General features: G+C 35.8%; 1 protein-coding gene across 2 annotated transcripts in view; it reads right to left on the bottom strand.

The window, feature by feature from the left end:
- VAV3 (vav guanine nucleotide exchange factor 3) overlaps positions 1 to 22268 on the bottom strand; it is a 414579-nt gene that overhangs the window by 25143 nt on the left and 367168 nt on the right. For both annotated transcript variants that reach the window (XM_061121261.1, XM_061121262.1), the window contains exons 22-24: positions 16830 to 16864; positions 7332 to 7448; positions 6683 to 6770 (exon numbers count right to left, since the gene is read on the bottom strand). In XM_061121261.1, the coding sequence (XP_060977244.1) occupies positions 6683 to 6770; positions 7332 to 7448; positions 16830 to 16864 (240 nt within the window). The remainder of the gene's footprint in view (positions 1 to 6682; positions 6771 to 7331; positions 7449 to 16829; positions 16865 to 22268) is intronic.

The raw sequence follows: 22268 nt of genomic DNA, 5'->3' as shown, positions 1-22268 counted from the left end.
CTCTCAGCTCTGAATGTCACCTGGTACTCACAGAAGTCAAGAATGTAGTTCTTTCCAATTTCCTCTTATACCTAATTTGCCTTAAATACATCCAAGCCTAATATCATAACTACCCACCATCTTTCATCTCATCTTTCATCTCATCATCTTTCATCACCACCATCTTTCATCTCATCATCTACAATCTCAGAATATTTCTTTTGTGATGTCAGTTTCACAGATTCTGCAGAAATCGTAATCCCTCTACTTTAAACAGAAAATTAATAATGGTTAATTCATAATGGAAAATGGATATTATCACTAGATGAGTACCAGTTATGTTTCTTAGAAAAACGTGAAATGAAAATAAAAGCAAAATAATTTTTAACCGAATTATTCAGTGCTTCTTCTACAGCACAATTGTTTTAAACTGTATAAAAGCAACTCATTTCTTTAAAAAAAAAAAATTACACTGTCATTAACTCAGCCCTTCCATTCAGTGCTTATGTTCAAAGTCCCCCAAACAAAACAATCGAGTCAAAGATCACCTGAAAGAAGAGAAAGAGAATCATCAATGATTGATTTATTATTTATGAAAACTCGGATGAGTTGTGGGATGCATGGTGTGGGGTGTTCCAGGGATCACAGAGATTATGAAGATAAGGTTCCTAGGCATACTCACCATGGAAGGAAAGAGAAGGGTTATGGGAGTTTGGAGGCAAGAAGGAAAGCGAGCTTCCTTTTCAGAATCCAGAGAGGAAGAGGGAAGAGTTCATGAGGGGAGGTAGCTTGGCTTAAATTGAATAAAAGGGTAATTTCAAAAGTCAGGAAGGACAAAAGGATTATTTTAAGTAGAGCAGACAGGCTGGGAACAGACAAAGATAACAAAGACCATCTTCATAAAGCAGCATGGTTTGGTTCAAGTACTGGATAAAGCAAATGGAGATTCTTCACCTTTCACATCTGTAAAATGGGGATAATAAACCATTTCACAGACTATAGCAAAGAAGGTATAAAGTACTTAGTACCTGTGACTAATCATGAGAGCTACCATGATCACATGTGCTTCATAGTTTTATATACTATATATAGTTTTATATAGTTATATAGTATATGTATAGTTTTATATAGTTTCTTAAAATCTTCAGACAAGAAACAAGAGATGGGTCTTTTCCCCACTGATGTTCAAGGCTCAATGAGATTAATCAGCTTGGACAAGGTTGTAAAACTGGTGTCTGGCTCCAGAGTTTGTGCTGTCAACTACATTGTACTATTAGCAAATAGTACCTGGTAAATGTAAATACGCAAAAAAGGAAGCAAAGGGAAGGAGCATTTTCTAAGTATCTTCTTGTTTTCTTAGACCCAAGATGATATGGTTTTACACATGCTATAACTTAAATTTTTTTTTCTTCCATTCTTTCTTCCTTGCTTGGGCCCAAATTATAAGCATCCTTGCTGAAGCAAAAGAGTAGTATCTGACCAACTTAAAAGAAAAAAAGCTAAAATATCAGAAGTTTTCAGTTCAGTTCAGTCACTCAGTGTGTCCAACTCTTTGTGACCCCATGGACTGCAGCATGCCAGGCTTCCCTCTCCATCACCAACTCCTGGAGTTTACTCAAACTCATGTCCATTGATTCGGTGATGCCATCCAACCATCTCATCCTCCGTCGTCCTCTTCTCCTCCCACCTTCAATCTTTCCCAGCATCAGGGTCTTTTCAAATGAGTCAGTTCTTTGCATCAGGTGGCCAAATATTGGAGTTTCAGCTTCAGCATCAGTCCTTCCAACAAATATTCAGGACTGATTTCCTTTAGGATGGACTGGTTGGATCTTCTTGTAGTCCAAGGGACTCTCAAGAGTCTTCTCCAACACCACAGTTCAAAAACATCAATTCTTCAGTACTCAGCTTTCTTTATGGTCCAACTCTCACATCCATACATGACTACTGGAAAAACCATAACTTTGACTAGAAGGACCTTTGTTGGCAAAGGAATGTCTCTGCTTTTTAATATGCTGTCTAGGTTGGTCATAACTTTTCTTCTGAGGAGCAAGCGTCTTTTAATTTCATGGCTGCAGTCACCATCTGCAGTGATTTTGGAGTCCCCCCAAAATAAAGTCTGTCACTGTTTCCATTGTTTCTCAGTCTATTTGCCATGAAATGATGGGACCAGATGCCATGATCTTAGTTTTCTGAATGTTGAGTTTTAAGCCAACTTTTTCACTCTCCTCTTTCACTTTCATTAAGAGGCTCTTAGTTCTTCTTCACTTTCTACCACAAGGGTGGTGTCATCTGCATATCTGAGGTTATTGATATTTCTCCCAGCAGTCTTGATTCCAGCTTGTGTTTCATCCAGCTTGGCATTTTGCATGATGTACTCTGCATATAAGTTAAATAAGCAGGGTGACAATATACAGCCTTGACGTATTCCTTTCCCTATTTGGAACCAGTCTGTTGTTCCATGTCCAGTTCTAACTGTTGCTTCCTGACCTGCATACAGATTTCTCAAGAAGCAGGTCAGGTGGTCTGGTATTCCCATCTCTTGAAGAATTTTTCATAAGAGTTTGTTGCGATCCACACAGTCAAGGGCTTTGGCATAGTCAATAAAGCAGAAGTAGATGTTTTTCTGGAACTTTCTTGCTTTTTCGATGATCCAGCAGATGTTGGCAATTTGATCTTTGGTTCCTCTCCCTTTTCTAAACCCAGCTTGAACATCTGGAAGTTCACGGTTCATATACTGTTGAAGCCTGGCTTGGAGAATTTTGAGCATTACTTTATTAACATGTGAGATGAGTGCAATTGTGCAGTAGTTTGAGCATTCTTTGGCATTGCCTTTGTTTGGGATTGGAATGAAAACTGACCTTTTCCAGTCCTGTGGCCACTGCTGAGTTTTCCAAATTTGCTGGCATATTGAGTGCAGCATTTTCACAGCATCATCTTTCAAGATTTTAAACAGCTCAACTGGAATTCCATCACCTCCACTAGCTTTGTTCATAGTGATGCTTCCTAAGGCATCAGAAGTTTATATCCCCAAAATGGCTTCACTGATCAGAATACAGCATTTATATTACGGTGGTTTTATTTGCAAAGGCAAGGTCTGGAATTAAATTCTGCTCAGAGACCAATATTATCATTTAAGTTTTTTAAATGCAAGATTTTGTAAGGTCTCTGAAAGAATTGTACACTTTATCATTTGCATCAGCAACACTATATATATATATATATATATATAAAACATTTCTCTTAGTTTTATCATTGAACTGAGTGAATGTGTTCTTTAGGAAAAAATGTGCAAATAAACAAAGTAATCCATAAGCCAATAACTTTGAAGTTTAATGTAATTGAAATTGTTGTAAATGTTATAAGTAATTTGTTATAAGTAATATGAATTTTATGCATGATATATCATGAGTTAGTATGAATTAAAGTTTATGAGAAGTTGGCTAGAAAATACAGAATTATCATACTGAAAAGGACTTGTTAATCATTTAATACCTACCCACCTCCAGATTTTATGGTAGCAAAAAATGACTTTTCCAAGGCCTAGGGCTGTGTGGCTTGGTAAGCTGCAAAACACTTTATTATCACTTCAGTAAGCATGGAAGACATTTTAGTTCCATTTTTACCGTCTTATGAGGGTAAATCTTCCTACATGTTTCTAACTGGTAGAATTAAATAGTGCCACTGTGGATCTCTTCTAATTCATGCCTTTCTGCTTTCTATATTTTAGTCTAATCCGCCCCCGCTTTAGCAGTCATTGACCTTCAGGTACTACAAGTAAATAAGAAGACACTAAACAAAAGAAATCGCTAAGCTTTCCTTATCTCACACTGACACAGTGGAGTCAACAATTCAAGTCTCTCTGAAAAATAATGAGTAAGAGCCAGTTATTCCAATTACCAAGGAAACACGGGCAATGGAGATGATTTATAAACAGCATTTGGACATGGATTGTCTGGCATCCATGAAAATTAGAACAAAATTAATGCCTTGTAATCTGGATACAGAAATTCATTTATAATTTAAATTTAATGACTAGAAAAAAAAAAGATTTCGATTAACCAAGCCATTGAAACCAGAGGAGGTAAAAAAAGGTTAGGTTATAAACCACCTGAGGTCAATCTTCTTGAGAAACTGGCTAATTTAAAACAATTCTATATTTTGTTTGCATTTTACATCCTTTCCCAATTAAATTTAATCCTAGAGTGTCATTAGGTAAATGAATATTACATAGGTGATATAACGTTATCAGTCACGATTGGAGGAAACTGAACTATATTTAAGAAATAACTCAATTCCTAGACCAAGATATAATGGCAACTGGGTTATTTCACATCAGCATAAAAGGCATGACAAAAGGTAACTCCTTAAAGTTGCAGAGGAAAGCCCCTAGCTCCCAGAGAGAAATGCCTATTAACCCTTTATCTTCTTCCAGAGGGGCTGGTACTCAGATAGGAGCCATTCCTTCCGATCAGGTGTCCATGTGTGGCATTTCCTAGTTTAGGGTCCAAGTATAGAACTATTTGAGGTTTTGGTACAGATAGATTTACTAATTTGAGAATTTTTTCAGAACTGAGTCCTTTTAGAATTCTTCAGAATCACAGTGATTTCACAGAGTGAGGACTCAATATAAATTTGTTCAAGAAATGAACAGAAACAGAGGAGAGAGGTTCAGACAAGTTCAATGGTCTCTTCAGCAATTTTTTACAGTGATTTTTCTTCCTGAAAAAGTATTTATCTGAGATTTTTTTAGCCCCTTGTCTGTCTTTTCACAATCATATCCATTTGCTTATTTTTTTTTCAGTTTCATTGTAGTTTTGCAATCAATTCTTAATCCCCTCCCTTTAACTATCTGTATTATGTACTTCCTTACAAAAGATCCCCTGATATGGAGGGACAGAACACATGCATGTGTCTCCAGCAGTGACATTTCTGATGTTTTACACACACCATGTGATAAACTCTGTTAGCTTATGTGAGCTCTGTGACAACTACTTTTACTTCCCTTTCCAGAACTGAAAACACTTTTACCGCTCTCTGATACAAATTACTTGAAATCTTGCTCTTTATGGCATATATTATAATCACAGCTTTCCATGCAGATAGGAACCTGAGGATCTATGTTCACTAATCCAGGTCATGGTGTTATTTACTGGCTTTTCACATCTAACCTCAGAGGATGAGGAACTTTCTTGAGCTGAATCCAGGTGACACAAAGTTTGGTTCTTGCCACTGATTATTGCTTTCATCCTCTTTGCTTATCTCCTGTGATGGGAGTCCCTTTTGTTGCTTTCAAAGTCAGCAAGGCTGGTAGTCAGCTTTGGCCCTACAGCATTTTTTTGAAGTCTCATATTAACCATGATACCACAGAGCAGCCTCATTACCAAGCACCCTAAGTTCTGCAGGTGAGAGTCAAGCTGGTGTGTCTTTGCAGTGATGTGGAGACGCCCTGTGCATGCTTTTTTCATGTCTCAGCTGGGGCTGTCACTCATTATTTGCGCATCCACTTGCCACCTCCCTGCTAGGTTTTCCTTTCAGGAAGAAACCTCCTCAGGTTCCGTTCTCTCTGTGCACAGCTTGCTTGCTCCAGCAGAAGTAAGTCGCTGCCAGCAGGGAGGATGCCTGGATCTTGGTTGCCAATTTGACAGGGTTTGCATTTTCCAGGACACATCCTTAGGATGCTGCCCATCCTTAGCTTTTGAATTGGGAATGTGATATTTATGTCATGACAGGTTTTCTTACTTTTCTTTTGACTCAGTTCAATTCAGTTCAGTCGCTCAGTCACAAGATGCTTCAATTTCTTTAAAATGCTGATTCCTCTCTTGATCCAGTTCTAAATTTTTGGATAAGACTTTTAAGCTGGCCTATTTTGTAAGGCTCTCTTACACTCAGTTGTAACTTTAGTGGTAACATCTGCAACGTGCTTTGAGATGTTTTCTGGATGGATGCAGTATGTATCATTTGATTGATGGTTCAGTCAGTGAGCGATCCTTCCCAATGTTACTCAAAGTACTTAACAGAGCTCTACAAAGGCATCTTATGTCCTGTATCCAAATTCTTCATTATCTTAAGAAACTCTCCAACTTGAGAAACAGGCCTGAGATTACTTTTCAGGAAACAAGAACTTTTTTCTTTCCTGTTAGCAGTGCACATGTAATGATATATATGTATTGTTTATATGAATAGTACATAATATTCTTATATGCTAAGTTGCACTTTTTAAAATCAGAATTAATCATCTTTATATGAAGCAACTTGGTAACAATATACTCTTTCAATTTAAATCTAAAATTGTTATGAAATCACTGTCATATGGTAAAAGTGTGATCTTGTCCAAGGTAATGAAGGAGAACTGTAGCACAAATCGCTTAGACTAGAAAATACAAAAAGGTTTTCCATTTGACAGTATATTGTATTTTGCATGAAATGAACCTGAATGTGTCTATGGTTCTAAGAATCATATAGTGTGGACTCTGAAATATTATCTTAAACTTGCAAACTTAGTTTACAATGAAAAATATGTTTAGGGCAATATAAAACTTAACTAGAATTCTTAAAATTTTCAGGATTCTGCTGCAAAATTAAGATATTATTCTCTTTAAATGTTTCAGCAAGCAAAATTTCCAAGAAACTATAGAACTAAACTGACCTTTCCGATAAGAGAAAACTAAAGACCACAGATTGAAAAGAACTAATCAATGCTTACCATTAAACTTTTAAACTTTCTATTTTCCGCAATGTGAAAAAAGCCATCTCTCGTTAAAATCTTGATGTGCTTTGCTTCATTATTGTACCTGTGGGCAATGGATAACTTATGAATATAAATGTGTTTTTAATCAGTAGAAATCAATAATTACCAGAGGGCATGCCCCAATAACATTATAGGAATTAATTCTGAAGACAAAATATATACCTATGCCAATACACTGGTGACAGCTAATTAACAAAATATATTCACTAGACTGGTTGAAGATACAACCAATTTTTGAAGTGAGATTGGGGGGCAGTAGATTTGACCAATCATTCTGCCCAATTTATTTATAAGATCAGTTTGAGAACACAGAAAAACAAAATAAAATCTAGTAATTTATAATTCTTAGGATTTACTAGAAACATACACACATCAAGTCACTGAAGCACAGTGTTATGAAAGAAATCTGGTATGCCAATTAGCAGCCTATAACACTTAATACCATTTTTTTCTAACAGATATTTTCAAGTATTAATGAACTGTCTAGAGAGATGATGCATTATTTCTGCTGCAATTAGAACCTTGGTTTTCAACTTCAGTGTTGTACATGCCAGATGATCCATGCAATTATGAAAACAGGAAAGCTATTTCTTGTCCTACTTACTTAATGCTAATTGCGTATTCTCCTGACTCTCTGGTCCTGTGTCTCACAAGGTAAGTACTGTTTACCCTGTTAATAAGTTCAGTCTCTGCCTGCAGTCTTTCCATGGCTCCAGCATACCTGTGAGAAACAAGGACACAGAAAATTTAGGTAATACCTCAAAGAGCACAGAGGCTAAAAATCAGTGTCTGTCAGGATTTTAATGCCACTAATGGCAGATCTGAACTGTTTTTACTGCTATACTAATTATATTATTTCAAAAAATAATGCAGAAAAATGTCCTTTAAATATGTTCAAAGATACTGTAATCTCTACAAAGATTACAACAGTGAAGTGAACAATGCCAGACACACTACATATTTATCAATAAACAAGTGAAACAAAGAGAGGAATTAGTGGGTATTGGGTCAGAGAGAGGGCTGTGGAGAGTTTAGGGTCAAGAAGGAAAAATACTTTGGAGAAGGATGGCCCATGTAAGACACACTCAGATATACACACACATGTACACATATACACACATTCCTCCAAAATTTCACATTTCCTAGGTAAAACAGTATGAAATAAAATCTCCTTTGAGTATTAAGAAAATTGAGGGACAATTTAAATTATTTTTAAATAATTATTTTTTAGATATAAAATTCTTATAGTCCACAATTTTGATAATCAATTTTCTTAAGAAACTACTAGTAGCAAATAGAATTTTTAAAAGATATTTTCAAAACCAAAATTCTGTTGTTCCCAAACTCTGTTGGCTTAAGCATACAAAAATTCCATAACATTACAAGGGACAAATTCAATGTTAAAATATCCTTTAATGACCCTTCACATTAAATACAGGTTTAGCTTTTACTGACAAAACATTTCCGAGATTATGGGTAATAAAAGTTAAAGGAAAAAATTTTATGTTGAAATTGGCTATCTTTCAAATCAATATTCTAGAAAATTTCTAATTTCTATAGATTCATGTAACCCCAATGCAGTTGGGGTCCCCTAGAGACTCAGTGGTAAAGAATCCTCCTGCCAGAGCAAGGGATGCGGGTCCTGGGTCAGGAAGACTCCCTGGAGTAGGAAATGACAACCTGCTCTAGTAGTCTTGCCTGGAACATTCCATAGACAGAGGAGCCTGGCAGGGTACAGTCCATGCGGTTGCAAAGCATTGGACACGACTGAGCAGGGCCGCCCCCTCCACACACACACACACGCAAATACACACATTCCCTCTACTCCCACTTCCTGGTGAGTTTTTATCTTAAATGGGTGTTGGATTTTGTCAAAAGCTTTCTCTGCATCTATTGAGATGATTACATGGTTTTTATTCTTCAACTTGTTAATGTGGTGTATCACAGATTTGCACATACTACAAAATCCTTGTATCCCTGGGATAAATTCCACTTGATTGTGGTGTATGATCTTTTAGTGTATTGTTGGATTTAGTTTGTTAGTATTTTGTTGAGAATTTTTGTGTCTTTATTCATCCATGATATTGGCCTGTGATTTTTTTGTGTGTGTGTGGTATCTTTGTCTGGTTTTGATATCCGGGTGATGGTGGCTTCACAGAATGAGTATGGAAGTGTTCTATCCTCTGAGATTTTTGGAAGAGTTTCAGAAGGACAGGTGTTAACTCTTCTCTAAATGTTTGATAGGATTTGACTGTGAAGTCATCTGGTCCTGGACTTGTTTGCTGGGAGTTTCTTAATCACAGTTTCCATTTCAGTACTTCTGATTGGTCTGTTCACATACTTTCCATTTATTCCTGGTTCAGTTGGAGGAGACTCAATTTGTTTTTGAAGATCTTTTTTCTTCCCCTCCTCTTTTATTCTCTCCTCTTGTCATTTGATGTCTATCTTTAGTGATGTGTTTGGATTGCTTTGTTTTTTTAATTGTGTGTTTCAACCATAGATTTTTGCTTTGTGGTTCCCAGGAGGTTTTTTTTTTTTTTTTTTTTGAGTGTAATGTAGTTTATTTTAAGTTAAAATATATGTTGTTGTTCTTGTTTAGTTGCTAAGTTGTGTCCAGCTCTTTGCAGCCTCATGGACTGTAGCCCACCAGGCTCCGCTGTCCATGGAATTTTCCAGGCAAGAATACTGGAGTGGGTTGCCATTTCCTTCTCCAGGGAATCTTTCTGATTCAGGGATCAAAGCTGCATTTCCTGCACTGGCAGGTGGATTCTTTACCTCTGAACCACCATGAGTATAGCATTTAAAAATAATTTTATTATTTTAAAATTATTTTATATTGGAGTATATAATCTTGATTAACAATGTGTTTCATCTGACAGCAGAGTGATTCAGTTATATATGTGTGTGTGTGTGTATGTATTGTTTCAAAATTATTTTCTCATTTAGGTTATTACAGAGATCAAACAGATTTCTCTATGCTATACCTTGTCCTCTATGCTATATCCTTGTTGATTATGTTTTCAATATAGCACTAGGTACATGTCAATCCCACACTCCCAATCTATCCCTCCTGCCTGACCTTTCCCCTCAGTAACCATAAGTTCTCTAAGTCTGTGAGTCTGTTTCTTTTGTGAATAAGTTCATTTGTATTATTTAAGACTCTGTATATAAACTGATGTCATATATTTTGTCTTTCTCTGTCTCATTTCACTTAGTATGATAATCTCCAAGTCTATCCATGCTGCTGCAAATAGCATTATTTCATTCTTTTTATGGCTAAGTTATACCTTTTGTATATATGTACCACATCTTTATCCATTCATCCATCACTGGACTTTTAGGTTGCTTCTATGTCTTAGCTATTGTAGACAGCATGGCAATGAACATTGAGATGCATGTATCCTTTTGAACCATGGTTTTCTCCAAATATATGCCCAGGTGTGGGACTGCTGGATCATATGGTAGCTTTATTTTAGTTTTGTAAGGAACCTAAATACCGTTCTCTATAGTGACTGCACCAATTTACATTCCCACCAACAGTGTAGGAGGGTTCACCTTTCTCTATACCATCTGGAGCAATTATTGTTTGTAGACTTTTTGATGATGGTCATAATGACTGGTGTGAGGTGATTCCTCATTGTAGTTTTGATTTGCATTTCTCTAATAATTAGCAGTGTTCAGCATCTGTTCATGAACCTTTTGGCTGTATCTCATGTGAATTCATGTCCTTCTACCCTGCCATCATGTCTTCTCCCATTATGTATCTCCCATGACATTTTGATATAGCAGTCTACAAATGTACACAGTTGTTTTATGTTGCTGATCCCTTAATTTCAAGTTCATCTCCAGTATCCGGCATTTGTATTCTCCTCTTCTCAAAATTGCTGGTTTTGATATCATATTTGTATATGGATGATTTCCTATGTTTATGTTTTCTCTTACCAGTGAGATTTTCCATTTGTAGTTTTCTTGATTCTAGCTGTGGCCTTTTCTTTTCCACCTACAGAAGTCCCTTTAGCATTTGTTGCAAAGGTGGTCTGGTGGTGCTGAATTCTCTTAATTTTTGCTTATCTGTGAAACTTCTGATTTCTCCATTGAATCTGAATGAGAGCCTTGCTGGATAGAATATTCTTGGTTGTAGGTTTTTCCCTTTCATCACATTAAATATGTTGTGCCACTCTTTCTGGTCTGCAGAATTTCTGCTTAAAAATCAGCAGATAACCTTATCAGGGTTCCCTTGTATGTTATTTGTTGCTTTTCCCTTGTTGATTTTAATATTTTTTTCTGTCTTTTATTTTTGTCTGTTTGATTAATACGTGTCTGAGCATGTTCCTTCTTGGTTTATCTTGTATGGAATGCTGCACTTCCTGGATTTGAGTGAATGTTTCCTTTCTCGTTAGGGAAGTATTTGGCTACAATCTTTTCAAATATTTTCTCAGGCCCTCCTTCTCTCTGCCTTCTGAGTTTTTATCAATTCAGATTTCAGGACAGAAAACCACTGTTTCTCTATTTATGCTCATGCCATCATAGTGCTGCCCCTCACTCTCCTTTCTGTAACTGCTCCAAAGCCTAGCCATCATCTGACCCAATTTTGTCATGTTGTCACATTCAAAGAAACATCCGACATCAAAAAACAAGTCCTCAAGTTTTTGTTTGTTCAGACTTCTTTGTCTCTACCCCAATTTTTTTTCCAAATTCTCCAAATGAATTATAGACGCCCCAGTGATACCTGTTGAGCACCATGTACTGTACCTGTTAATTCTTTCTATGGAGACATCCATTTTTTTCAAACCCTCCACCCTCTTGGTCTAATCACCACTGCTTTCTCTCCAAGCCTGCTGAATTAGTGTAGTCCTGGAATCCCTTCACTCCCATTTCCTAGATTTTGTATCTCCCTCCTTCCTGGTTTACTAGCTAATTCCTCAGATTTCTATAAATGAATATATGGGATGTAATACTTAGAAGGTCTCATATCTATGATATTTGTATTTTACTTAATAATCCTTAATTCACAATTTGGCTGGATAAATAGTTCTAGGTGACAAATCATTTGCTTTTCAAATTTTAAGGCACTGTTCTGCTGTTCTAACTTCCAATTCAATGCCCATTCTGATTTCTGAGTCTTTGTAGGTCATCTTTTTTTTTCCCCTCTCTGGGAAATTCATTGCTCTACATAGCAAAGTTCATAATAATAAGCCTTCTGGTTATATGCTGTACTAAAAAGTTCAGTGCTGTCCTGGGCTTTCAGGAGCATCTTTGATATAGAGTCATATAGCCTTCAGTTCTAAAAAAGTTTTGGTTTTATCTTTTTTTTATATATATAATTGTTGTTAGTTTCTCTTTCTCAAGTTCCTATTAAATGAAGGCCAGACTTCTCAGGTCAGTAGTCTGCTCTATCTTTTCTCTATTATCGCTCTTTGATTTTCTAGAGGATTTATTCAACTTTATTTTCCAACCTCTCCTCAACACCTAGAGAGCGCTTTCTCATTCTCAGTCTCTGTCTCTTTTATGAAACATCCAGCTCACTTATATGGATATATTGTTATCTCTTAATTCTGAGAATATTAATTAAAGGCTTCTCTCTTCTGCCCATGCTAATGTTTGTAATTCTTCCAAGGTTCTTTTTGACATTTCTTTTTTTTCTCTACTTCAAGGCTTTTCTCAAATGTCTGGTTACTCTTTGTTGTCTGCTCATATTTTGCTGGATGGCTCAGGAAACTCAGACAGGGGCTTTGTATCAGCCTAGAGGGGTGGGATGGGGAGGGAGATGGGAGGGAGCTTCAAAAGGGAGGGGGTATGTGTATGTATACCTATGGCTGATTCATGTTGAGGTTTGACAGAAAACAACAAAATTCTGTAAAGTAGTTTTCCTTCAATAAAAAGAAAGAAAGAGAAAAGCATCCAAGTACTGACTGGGAGTTCTGTGTGGGGGCAGTATGGGAGGCTCACTGGGTTGGAACCTGACCATTTGGGAAGAAGCTGATGATGGAGCTGGATTTTAGGGTTTTTAATTCTGAGTCTATTCCATTTCTTTAGAGAAAAAATCTTCCAAATTCCTATCTTGATGCAAGGAGAGAGTAGTCCATGTGTGTGAGACACAGCTGTCTCAGTGCTGAAATTGAGCTATACAGAGGAACTGACGATCATCATCAGTCTGTATACTGACTTTCCTTCATTTGACTGATCTGTTTTCAGTATAGCATCTCTGCCAATTTTTGCTGGGCCTCCTCTTTCCAAGTCTAGGCCTCATATGGCTCAATTTTTCCAAGTAATATACCTTCTAATTCATGTCTCTTGCTAAGGGAGGGAAAGGTAAGTTGTCTGACTAGTTGGAGGATGAGGCAGGGACACTGTATATACATCCTTTACTCCATAAGGATTTTCAGACAGTTCCTCAGATTTAAGCCCCATGTCTCATCCCAGTCTTCATGACACCCAAAAACATAGACTGAACTCTGTTTTATTTCATGGCTTATAAAAGAGACAAAGTTTACCTTATGGGAACAGCTTTAAAATGGGAAATAATAAGGATATTCAACTCCTTAATGACCTGAGAAAGTGAAAGTCGCTCAGTAGTGTCCAACTCTTTGTAACCCCATGGACTATACACTTCATGTAATTCTTCAGGCCAGAATACTGGAGTGGGCAACCGTTCCCTCCTCCAGGGGATCTTCCCAACCCAGGGATCGAATCCAGGTCTCCCGCACTGCAGGCAGATTCTTTACCAGCTGAGCCATAAAGGAAGACCAAAAATACTAGAGTGGGTAGTCTATCCCTTCTCCAGAAGATCTTCCTGACCCAGGAATCGAACCGGGGTCTCCTGCATTGCAGGCAGATTCTTTACCAGCTGAGACTAAGCTATCAGGGAAGCCCTCTTAATGACTTGAAAACCACAGTGTAATTTTTCTCTAAACAGTTTAGTTTTTCTGAAACTGACGGTTTCATTTTCTGATATAGTTGATCATTTTGTTCCTTAGCAGAAAGCATTTCACATGAAACTGCCTGTTTAGTGTGAAGAAACTGTCACAAGTTTCTTAAGAAAAGAAAAAGTAATTTTGAAATTCTATTGTCTTTATTTCTTACTGTTTTCAAGGGTGTTCCCTCATCTAAACATCTTGATTTTTTTTTTTATCATTAGTAACAATAGTATTTGGTCATAATTTCAATAGAATTTTACATATTGGCAAGGGTACATTTTAAAACAAAGGATTCAAAAGCTAATCTCCTGTGTTCTGAATGGCTCCCAGGTATCTAATCAGTTTATTTCATAAAATCCATCTTGTGTGTGGCATTCATATTTCTCTAAAATCATTAGTTTTGTAACTATTATGCCTTCTTATATAGAAATAGTAAAAGAGAAGAAATAGTAAAAGAGAAGGAAACTGTCATCACACTTTCATGATTTCACCAGTTCTTGATGTTTTACAGTTTGATTATCCATGCTATCAGTTCTGTTCTCCAAAATTAATTTGTCAGAGTTACAGTCTTTAATTCCATGAAAACTAAGACCTCAAATTTGTCTTAAAACAGGTAAACATATAGCAAAGATTTCCAGTTCTATCACAGACCTGCTATAATTTCTCAGCAGGCTCAGTGTTGAAGCCAGGGAAGGATGTCAGAGAAAACAGACAATGATTACACAAAGCAGATGTGGCTGGGGAGGGAGAGTAAGACTGCCGAGGAAAGGATCCCATACTATGGTCAATGTATTCCTACAGTAACCTGACATTTTTCATGCTTTGGTTATATAACAGAAAATGATCAGTTTAAAATAGAAAAAATCTCAGGTGTTACCTATACTTGTAAACTGAACTAGTACTTACTATATACTCTCAGAATACCTCATTTATATTCATACCCTGATTTCTAATTTGTATGCACATATTTTAATATCAAGAAAATAAAAATAGATGCAGTCCTTTTAAGAGGAGGTTAGCCATATCACTAACAGAAACAAGGAAACAATAGATAATAATTATTACTTTTTAGACATTATGAGTTTAAGAGAAAATAACATCTTCAACCAGAAAAACTATTTAGAATAGTTAATATCAACATATGATGATAATTAACATATTTTGGATACTTACTATGTACTTAGTATTACACACATTTTATTTCATCTTTCCAACATCTGTATAAGGAACAATGCAAAGAAATAGAGGAAAACTATAGAATGAGAAAGAATAGAGACCTCTTTAAGAAAATTGGAGATATCAAGGGACTATTTCATACAGGGATGGGCATGATAAAGGACAGAAATGATAAGGACCTAACAGAAGCATAAGAGATTAAGAAAAGGTGGCAAGAACACATAGAAGAATTATACAAAAAAGGTCTTAATGACCCAGATAACCACAATAATGTGGTCACTCACCTATAGCCAGACATCCTAGAGTGTGAAGTCAAGTGGACCTAGGAAGCATTTCTACAAACAAAGCTAGTGGAGGTGATGGAATTCCAGCTGAGCTATCTCAAATCCTAAAACATGATGCTGTGAAAGTGCTGCACTCAATATGTCAGCAAATTTGGAAAATTCAGCAGTGGCCACAGGACTGGAAAAGGTCAGTTTTCATTCCAATCTCAAAGAAGGGCACTGCCAAAGAGTATTCAAACTACCTTAAAAATTACACGCATTTCACAAGCTAACAAGGTTATACTCTTATGCTCAAAATCCTTTAAGCTAGGCTTCAACAGTATATGAACCAAGAACTTCCAGATGTTCAAGCTGGATTTAGAAAAGGCAGAGGAACCATAGAATGCCAACATTCAATGATCATAGAGAAAGCAAGGGAATTCCAGAAAAACATCTACTTCTGCTTCATGGACTACACTAAAGCCTTTGATTGTGTAGATCACAACAAACTGTGAAAAGTTCTTAGAGATGGGAATACCAGACCACCTTATCCATCTCCTGAGAAACCTGTATGCAAGTCAAAAGCAACAGTTAGAACTGGACATGTAACAATGTACTGGTTCAAAATTGGGAAAGGAGTACGTCAAAGCTGTATATTGTCACCCTGCTTATTTAACTTATATGTAGAGTACATCACACGAAATCTTGGACTGCATGAATCACAAGCCAGAATCAAGGTTGCTGGGAGAAAGATCAATAACTTCAGATATACAGATGCTACCACTCTAATGGCAGAAAGTGAAGAGGAGCTGAAGAGCTTCTAGATGAGAGTGAGAGAAGTGAGTGAAAAAACTGGCTTAATACTCAACATTCAAAAAACAAAGACCATGGCATCCGGTCCCATCATAGCAAATAGATGGAGAAAAAGTATAGTTAAAGCTATGGTTTTTCCAGTAGTCAGGTATGGATGTGAGAGTTGGACCATAAAGAAGGCTGAAAATTGAAGAATTGATGCTTTTGCATCGTGGTGCTGGAGAAGACTTTTGAGAGTCCCTTGGACTGCAAGCAGATCAAAACAGTCCATCCTAAAGGAAATTAACCCTAAATGTTCATTAGAAGGACTGATGATGGAGCTGAAGCTCCAATATTCTGGCCACCTGATACATAGAGCTAACTCATTGGAAAAGACCCTGATGCTGGGAAAGATTGAGGGCAGGAGGAGAAGGTGCTACAGAGAATGAGGTGGTTGGATAGCATCACCGATTCAATGGACATGTATTTTAGCAAACTCTGGGAGATAGTGAAGGACAGGGAAGCCTGGTGTGCTATAGTCCATGGGGTTGCAAAAGTCAGACATGGCTGAGCATCTACACAACAATAATCCTTTCTAGGCTGAGTTTTTGTTTCAGACAATGGAATTATACTTTTTCCCCCCCTCAACTTCATGAAACCTATTCTTCTAAAATACAATATGCATATTTGCCCATGTCCCATTCCACTTTTGGCTATTATAAACTGGATTTACAGCCAAGTACTTGCACTTGTACTCATATGCACCACTCTCTGATAAAGATATGGAAAAGGTCAGCAATATATAAATTCATTATGGTGTTCTGTTACATGTGAAAACACCTTTAGCCAGGACAAATGGAAATGGAATGTAGTTTACTACTCCCACGTTTAAGGCGTCCTTGAGCTAAAGGTATGGTATTTCAACTCAGCGACATAAACATTTTTAATACTTACCAGGGTTGGCAAGAATAATCTACTGGTTTGGGCACCTAGGATATAAAAAGGCAAAAAATAGATTAATATTACTTAAGGGAAGCTTTTAGAAATCAATCATTAATTCAGTTCAGCTAACTCAGCTCTATAAAAGCCTAAATAGTATGGTCCTAGAACTATCATTGGCAATATTATACAGTGCGAATCACAGTATATTTCAGATAAGTAGAAAATAATTCATTTCACTTTAATTCTTTCATTCATTTTATTGCCACTTTACCTCTCAAGAAAGAGATAACAAGAAAAAATGAATTGGAATCTTTTGGTATTAATTTTCAAGGCAGTTCAATCTTTTCATAGAAAATTAAAATGAAAATGTTAGGAAAACCTAATAGCACTCTGCTTTCCCAAGACATTGGAAAAACAGGCAAAATAAACAATATACACTAGATTATAGACTGTTATTTTGTAACATAAATTTTAAACTCTGGTTTAGAAGTCTACCAACTGGAAGACCTTTTTTTTTTTTATGAAATGTCATGGGAAATATTCATTTTTACCTTTTTTCCTATGGAGCTTTGCAAAAGAGAAAAACTACATTTTCTAAGCAAATAAAAAGAAAACTTCCAGTTGCTAACCACAAGTAGAAAATGAGCAAAGTCAAAGAAGGCACACTAATATTCATAAAATAACAAATATAAGCATACTACTTAATCTTTATGAATCACCTGACTCTTTGATGTATGTATTCTATAGTATTTACATTGAGCCTATTTACATTAGGTGATTAAAAATACTATTACTCTCATTTGTAACTGAAGTATGGTCAATATGAATATATCTATAGCTATGTCCATTTTCATAATGGGCTATTACTATTTTGATCTTCCAGGTTAAGAGTTATAATTTAAAAACTATCCTTCTGGTCATAACATCTCTAAAGTTATCAATATTTAAATATGTTATCCTATGGATTACATCTTAAGCTTCATCACCACAAAAGATCCTGATATAAAGCAAACAATATTGAAAGTAAATGACACCATTCAAATTCTGTAAATATTTTCTTATATGATTTTATTTTCACAAATAGAAATCAATCTTACTTTCTGTTTTGATAAGATATAGATGGCCTCTAAAATCTGATGGGGAAAAAATTTTTTTCCCCTCCTTCCCTCTACCTCTTTGTATTCTTTAAATGTTTGTTTCTTCCTAAAGCAATCTCTCTCTCTGGGAACAACAACAAAGAGAGAGAAAGAGGAGGGAGGAAGGAGGTAAATAGCTTCAACATATTTTGGTTGTGGATTTTCTTGGCTGGGAAAGATCCATAAAAGTTAAGGGTAACATAAAATTCTAAAGCAGAACGGGTATCTGATGCTCTTCAATCCTGATGTGTCCTTCTGGATCTTATTCTTTCTACAGTGAGTACATTCTGATGTCTGATGAGCCAGCTATGTGTTTCTCAGCTATGATCCCCATCATCAGAGTAGGATCCTGTCCTTTTTCATCTCACATGAGCCCTCCCCCTTTCTTTCATGTGTACTTTGGGCCTTTGGGTGAATATCTCACATATAAAGATATAAATAATTTTCTTGAATAGTTTTTCCCCAATGCCTTTTTCTGCCTTCATCATAGGCTGTTTCCATTGTTAAACTTCTGCTACAGATATAGAATTTTTTAAAAGTTTTGTTAGGAATACTGCATGCATGTGAAATTATATATAAGCTACACAATTCTTCCTAAGTACATCTTATAAAAGCTAGATGAGACAGAAGTGAATTTAATGTGTTTGTTAGGCTAGAGATGTCATTATTTCATCCTTATTGAAGAAAAACAGTTTTCTAGATAGATTAGATTTCTAATTTTCTTCAAAACTTTGAACATATTTTCTTACTGTTTCAAATATCAAAATCTCACTGTATAAAATTTCCATTTGTTTCTTTCTTATAGTTCCTGTTTGCTGAAGTTTCCTTTGTCCATTCATTATAACCATATAGTTAACCCTTGGACAGAATGAGTTTAAACTGCAGGGCTCCACTTATTTGTGCATTTTTTCCAATAGTAAATACTACCATACTACACGATTTGCATTTGGTTGAATCCGTGAAGGCAGAACCACAGATATGGAGGAATTGAAGATATAGAGGGCTGACTATATGTTATAGATGGATTTTCCACTGCTTGGAGGGTCAGGGGCCTAATCTCTGCATGTTTCTAGAGCCAACTCTATTTCCCTTTTTGTCTTTAAGTACAATTATAATAGTTATTTAAAAAATCCTTTCCTGCAGGTTCCATCATTTGGGACATCTGAGGGTTGTTATCCTTTAATTGCCTTTTCTGCTGAGTGTGGTTCATATTTTCCTGTTTGTTTGTGTACTCATTATTTAGTATCTTGGACAATTTGAATGATAATGTTGTAGAGGCTCTGAATTCAGTTATGCTCTTACAAGGAGTGTGATTTTTCTTAAAGTAGACAGTTAATTTGTTTGAACCCCAGCTGCAACCTCTGTCTTTCCTATCCTAAGATTGCCTATCTCCCTTTCCAGCTGTGTTTACTTCACACTCTACATTCTGCCACTTTAAACCAGTAACACTGTGAGGTTTCTATTGTATCTGAATTTTAACCACCCTGCATGGTGCATATATACAGACACACACACACACACACATATACATATGTGAGACAACAGAGTTTGCAGTTATTTTCTGTGGGAGGATTGATCCAATAGGAGCTGCCTGACAGTAGCTGGAACTGGAAGCTCTTACTGTTACTTGTTCTGTCTAATCATCAACCCTTTATAGTTTTATCTCAGGTTGGTTTTAATATTTTCACTTTGTCTTTGATGTTCTGAAGTTTCACTAAAATGTATCTAGGTATTCATTAACTTTAATATACACTTCTTGACTATTAAGATGAGTTTTATCATAAACTCTGGAAAATTCTCAGCCATCATTTGAACATTGCTTTCCCACAATTATCTATATTCTTTCAATAAGATGCATTTGAACTTTATCACTCCATTATCTTACATTCTCCATATCTTAATCTTTCTGGATTGTTCATGGAGAAATTTCTTCAGATTTTTCTTCTAATTTTCTACCCAGCTGAGTCTAATAAATTCTGTAATATTTCCATTAAGGTTCTCATTTCAGTTACTGTACTTGATTGTTTTGAAGTATGCCCAAACATTAAATATCCTCTCAGACTTTTATTCTCCCTTTAATTTCTTCAACCATATTAAATATACAGTTTTGAACTTAGTATCTGATAATTCAATTACCTGCTATCCTTATGAATATAATTCTGCATGTTATTGTTTTCTTGACTTTTCCTTAAGGTGGGTTTATTTCCTTATAAGTGTAATGATTCCAAATTGTGAATTTATAATCCTTGTAACTTTATCTGTAGAAATTCTTTGAGGTACCAATCTAGAGAGATGGGTACTTGCATTGAGAATACAAATCAATGTGGAATCATCTTACGTTTACTTAAAATTTTTATTTTATATTTGAGTATTGTTGATTAACAGTGTTGTGCTAGTTTCATGTACAGCAAAGTGATTCAGTTACACATATACATGCATCTATTCTTTCTAAAGTTCTCTTCCCATTTAGGTTGTTATGAGTATTGAGCAGAGTTCCCTGTGCTACACAGTAAAATCCTGTTGCTCATTTATTTTAAAAGTAACAGTGTGTATATATTGATCCCAAATTCCCAATTATGCCTCACCATCCCTCCCTTGCCCCTGGTAAACTTAAGTTTGTTTTCTAATTCTGTGAGTCTGTTTCTGTTTTGTAACTAAATTGTTTTTTTTTTCCTTAGAGTCTACATATAAGCGATATCATTGATATTTGTCTTTCTCTGTCTTAGTATGATAATCTTTAGGTTGATCCATGTTGTTGTAAATAGCATTATTACATTCTTTTTAATGACTAAGCAATATTCCATTGCATATATGGGCCACGTCTTCTTTATCCATTCCTCTGTCAGTGGACAGTTCGGTTGCTTCCATGTTCTGGCTCTTGCAAACAGTGCTGCAATGAACATTGGGATGCATGTATCTTTTTGAACCATGGTTTTCTCTGGATATATGCCCAGGAGTGGGATTGCTTCCTATGGTAACTCTATTTTTTTTTTTTTTTTTTAAGGAATCTCCATACTGTTTTCCATAGTGGCTGCAACAATACCAATAGTGTAGGAGGGTTCCCTTTTCTCTACACCCTCTCCAGCATTTATTATTTGTAGACTTTGATGGTGGCCATTCTTACTGGTGTGAGGTGATATCTCATTGTATGACAGTTTTGATTTGCATTCCTCTTAATAATTAGTGATGTTGAGCATCTTTGATTTGTATTTCTCTAATAGTGATGCTGTGTCTTTGGGCCATCTATATGTCTTCTTTGCAGAAATGACTACTTAGATCTTCTGCTTATTGACAGATTGGGTTGTCGTTTGATATTGAGCTGCATGAACTATTTGTAAATTTTGGAGATTAATCCTTTGTCAGTCAAATCATTTGCAAACATTTTCTCCCATCTTGTGGGTTGTCTTCTCATTTTTATTTTTTTTTTAAGATTTCCTTTGCTGTGCAGATGCTTTTGAGTTTAATTAGGTTCCATTTGCTTATTTTTGTTTCTATTTCCATTACTCTAAGAGGATCAAAAAAGTTACTGCTGTGATTTGTGCTAAGGAGTGTTCTTCCTATGTTTTCCACTAAGAGTTTTATTCAGTCTTACATTTGAGTTTTAACCCATTTTAATTTATTTTTATGTATAGTTTAGAGAATATCCTAATTTCATTCTTTTACATGTAGCTTTCCAGTTTTCCCAGCACCACTTATTGAAGAGACTTTCTCCTCACCACTGAATATTCTGGTCTCCTTTGTCATAGAATAGGTGACCAGAGCTGAGTAGAGTTATCTCTGGACTTTATGTCCTGTTACAGTAATCTATAATTTTGTTTTTGTGCTTGTACCAATCTGTTCTGATTTCTGTAGCTTTATAGTAAATAGTCTGAAGTCAGGGAGCCTGATTCCTCTGACTTTTTCTTTATCAAGATTGCTTTAGCTATTCAGGGTTTTTTGTGTTTTCACACAAATTAAATTTTTTTTGTCCTACTTATATGAAAAATGCCATTGGTAATTTGATAGGGATTGCACTGAATCTGTAGATTGCCTTGAGTAGTATATAGTAATTTTGACAATATTGATTATTTCAGTCTAAGAACATGGTATATCCTTCCACCTGTTTGTGTCATCTTTGATTTCTTTCATCAGGTCTTATAATTTTTGGAGTATAGGTTTTTGCCTCCTTAGATATGTTTCTTCCAAAGTATTTTATTCTTTTTGATGCAATGGTAAATGGAACTGTTTCTTTAATTTCTCTTTCTATTCTTTTGTTATTAGTGTATAGAAATGCAATAGATTTCTGTGTATTAGTTTTGTATCCTGCAACTTTACC

The sequence above is a fragment of the Dama dama genome, chromosome 20 (genome assembly GCF_033118175.1).
Source record: "Dama dama isolate Ldn47 chromosome 20, ASM3311817v1, whole genome shotgun sequence".
Taxonomy (NCBI): Eukaryota; Metazoa; Chordata; class Mammalia; order Artiodactyla; family Cervidae; genus Dama; species Dama dama.
This window is presented reverse-complemented; position numbering and strand designations above follow the sequence as displayed.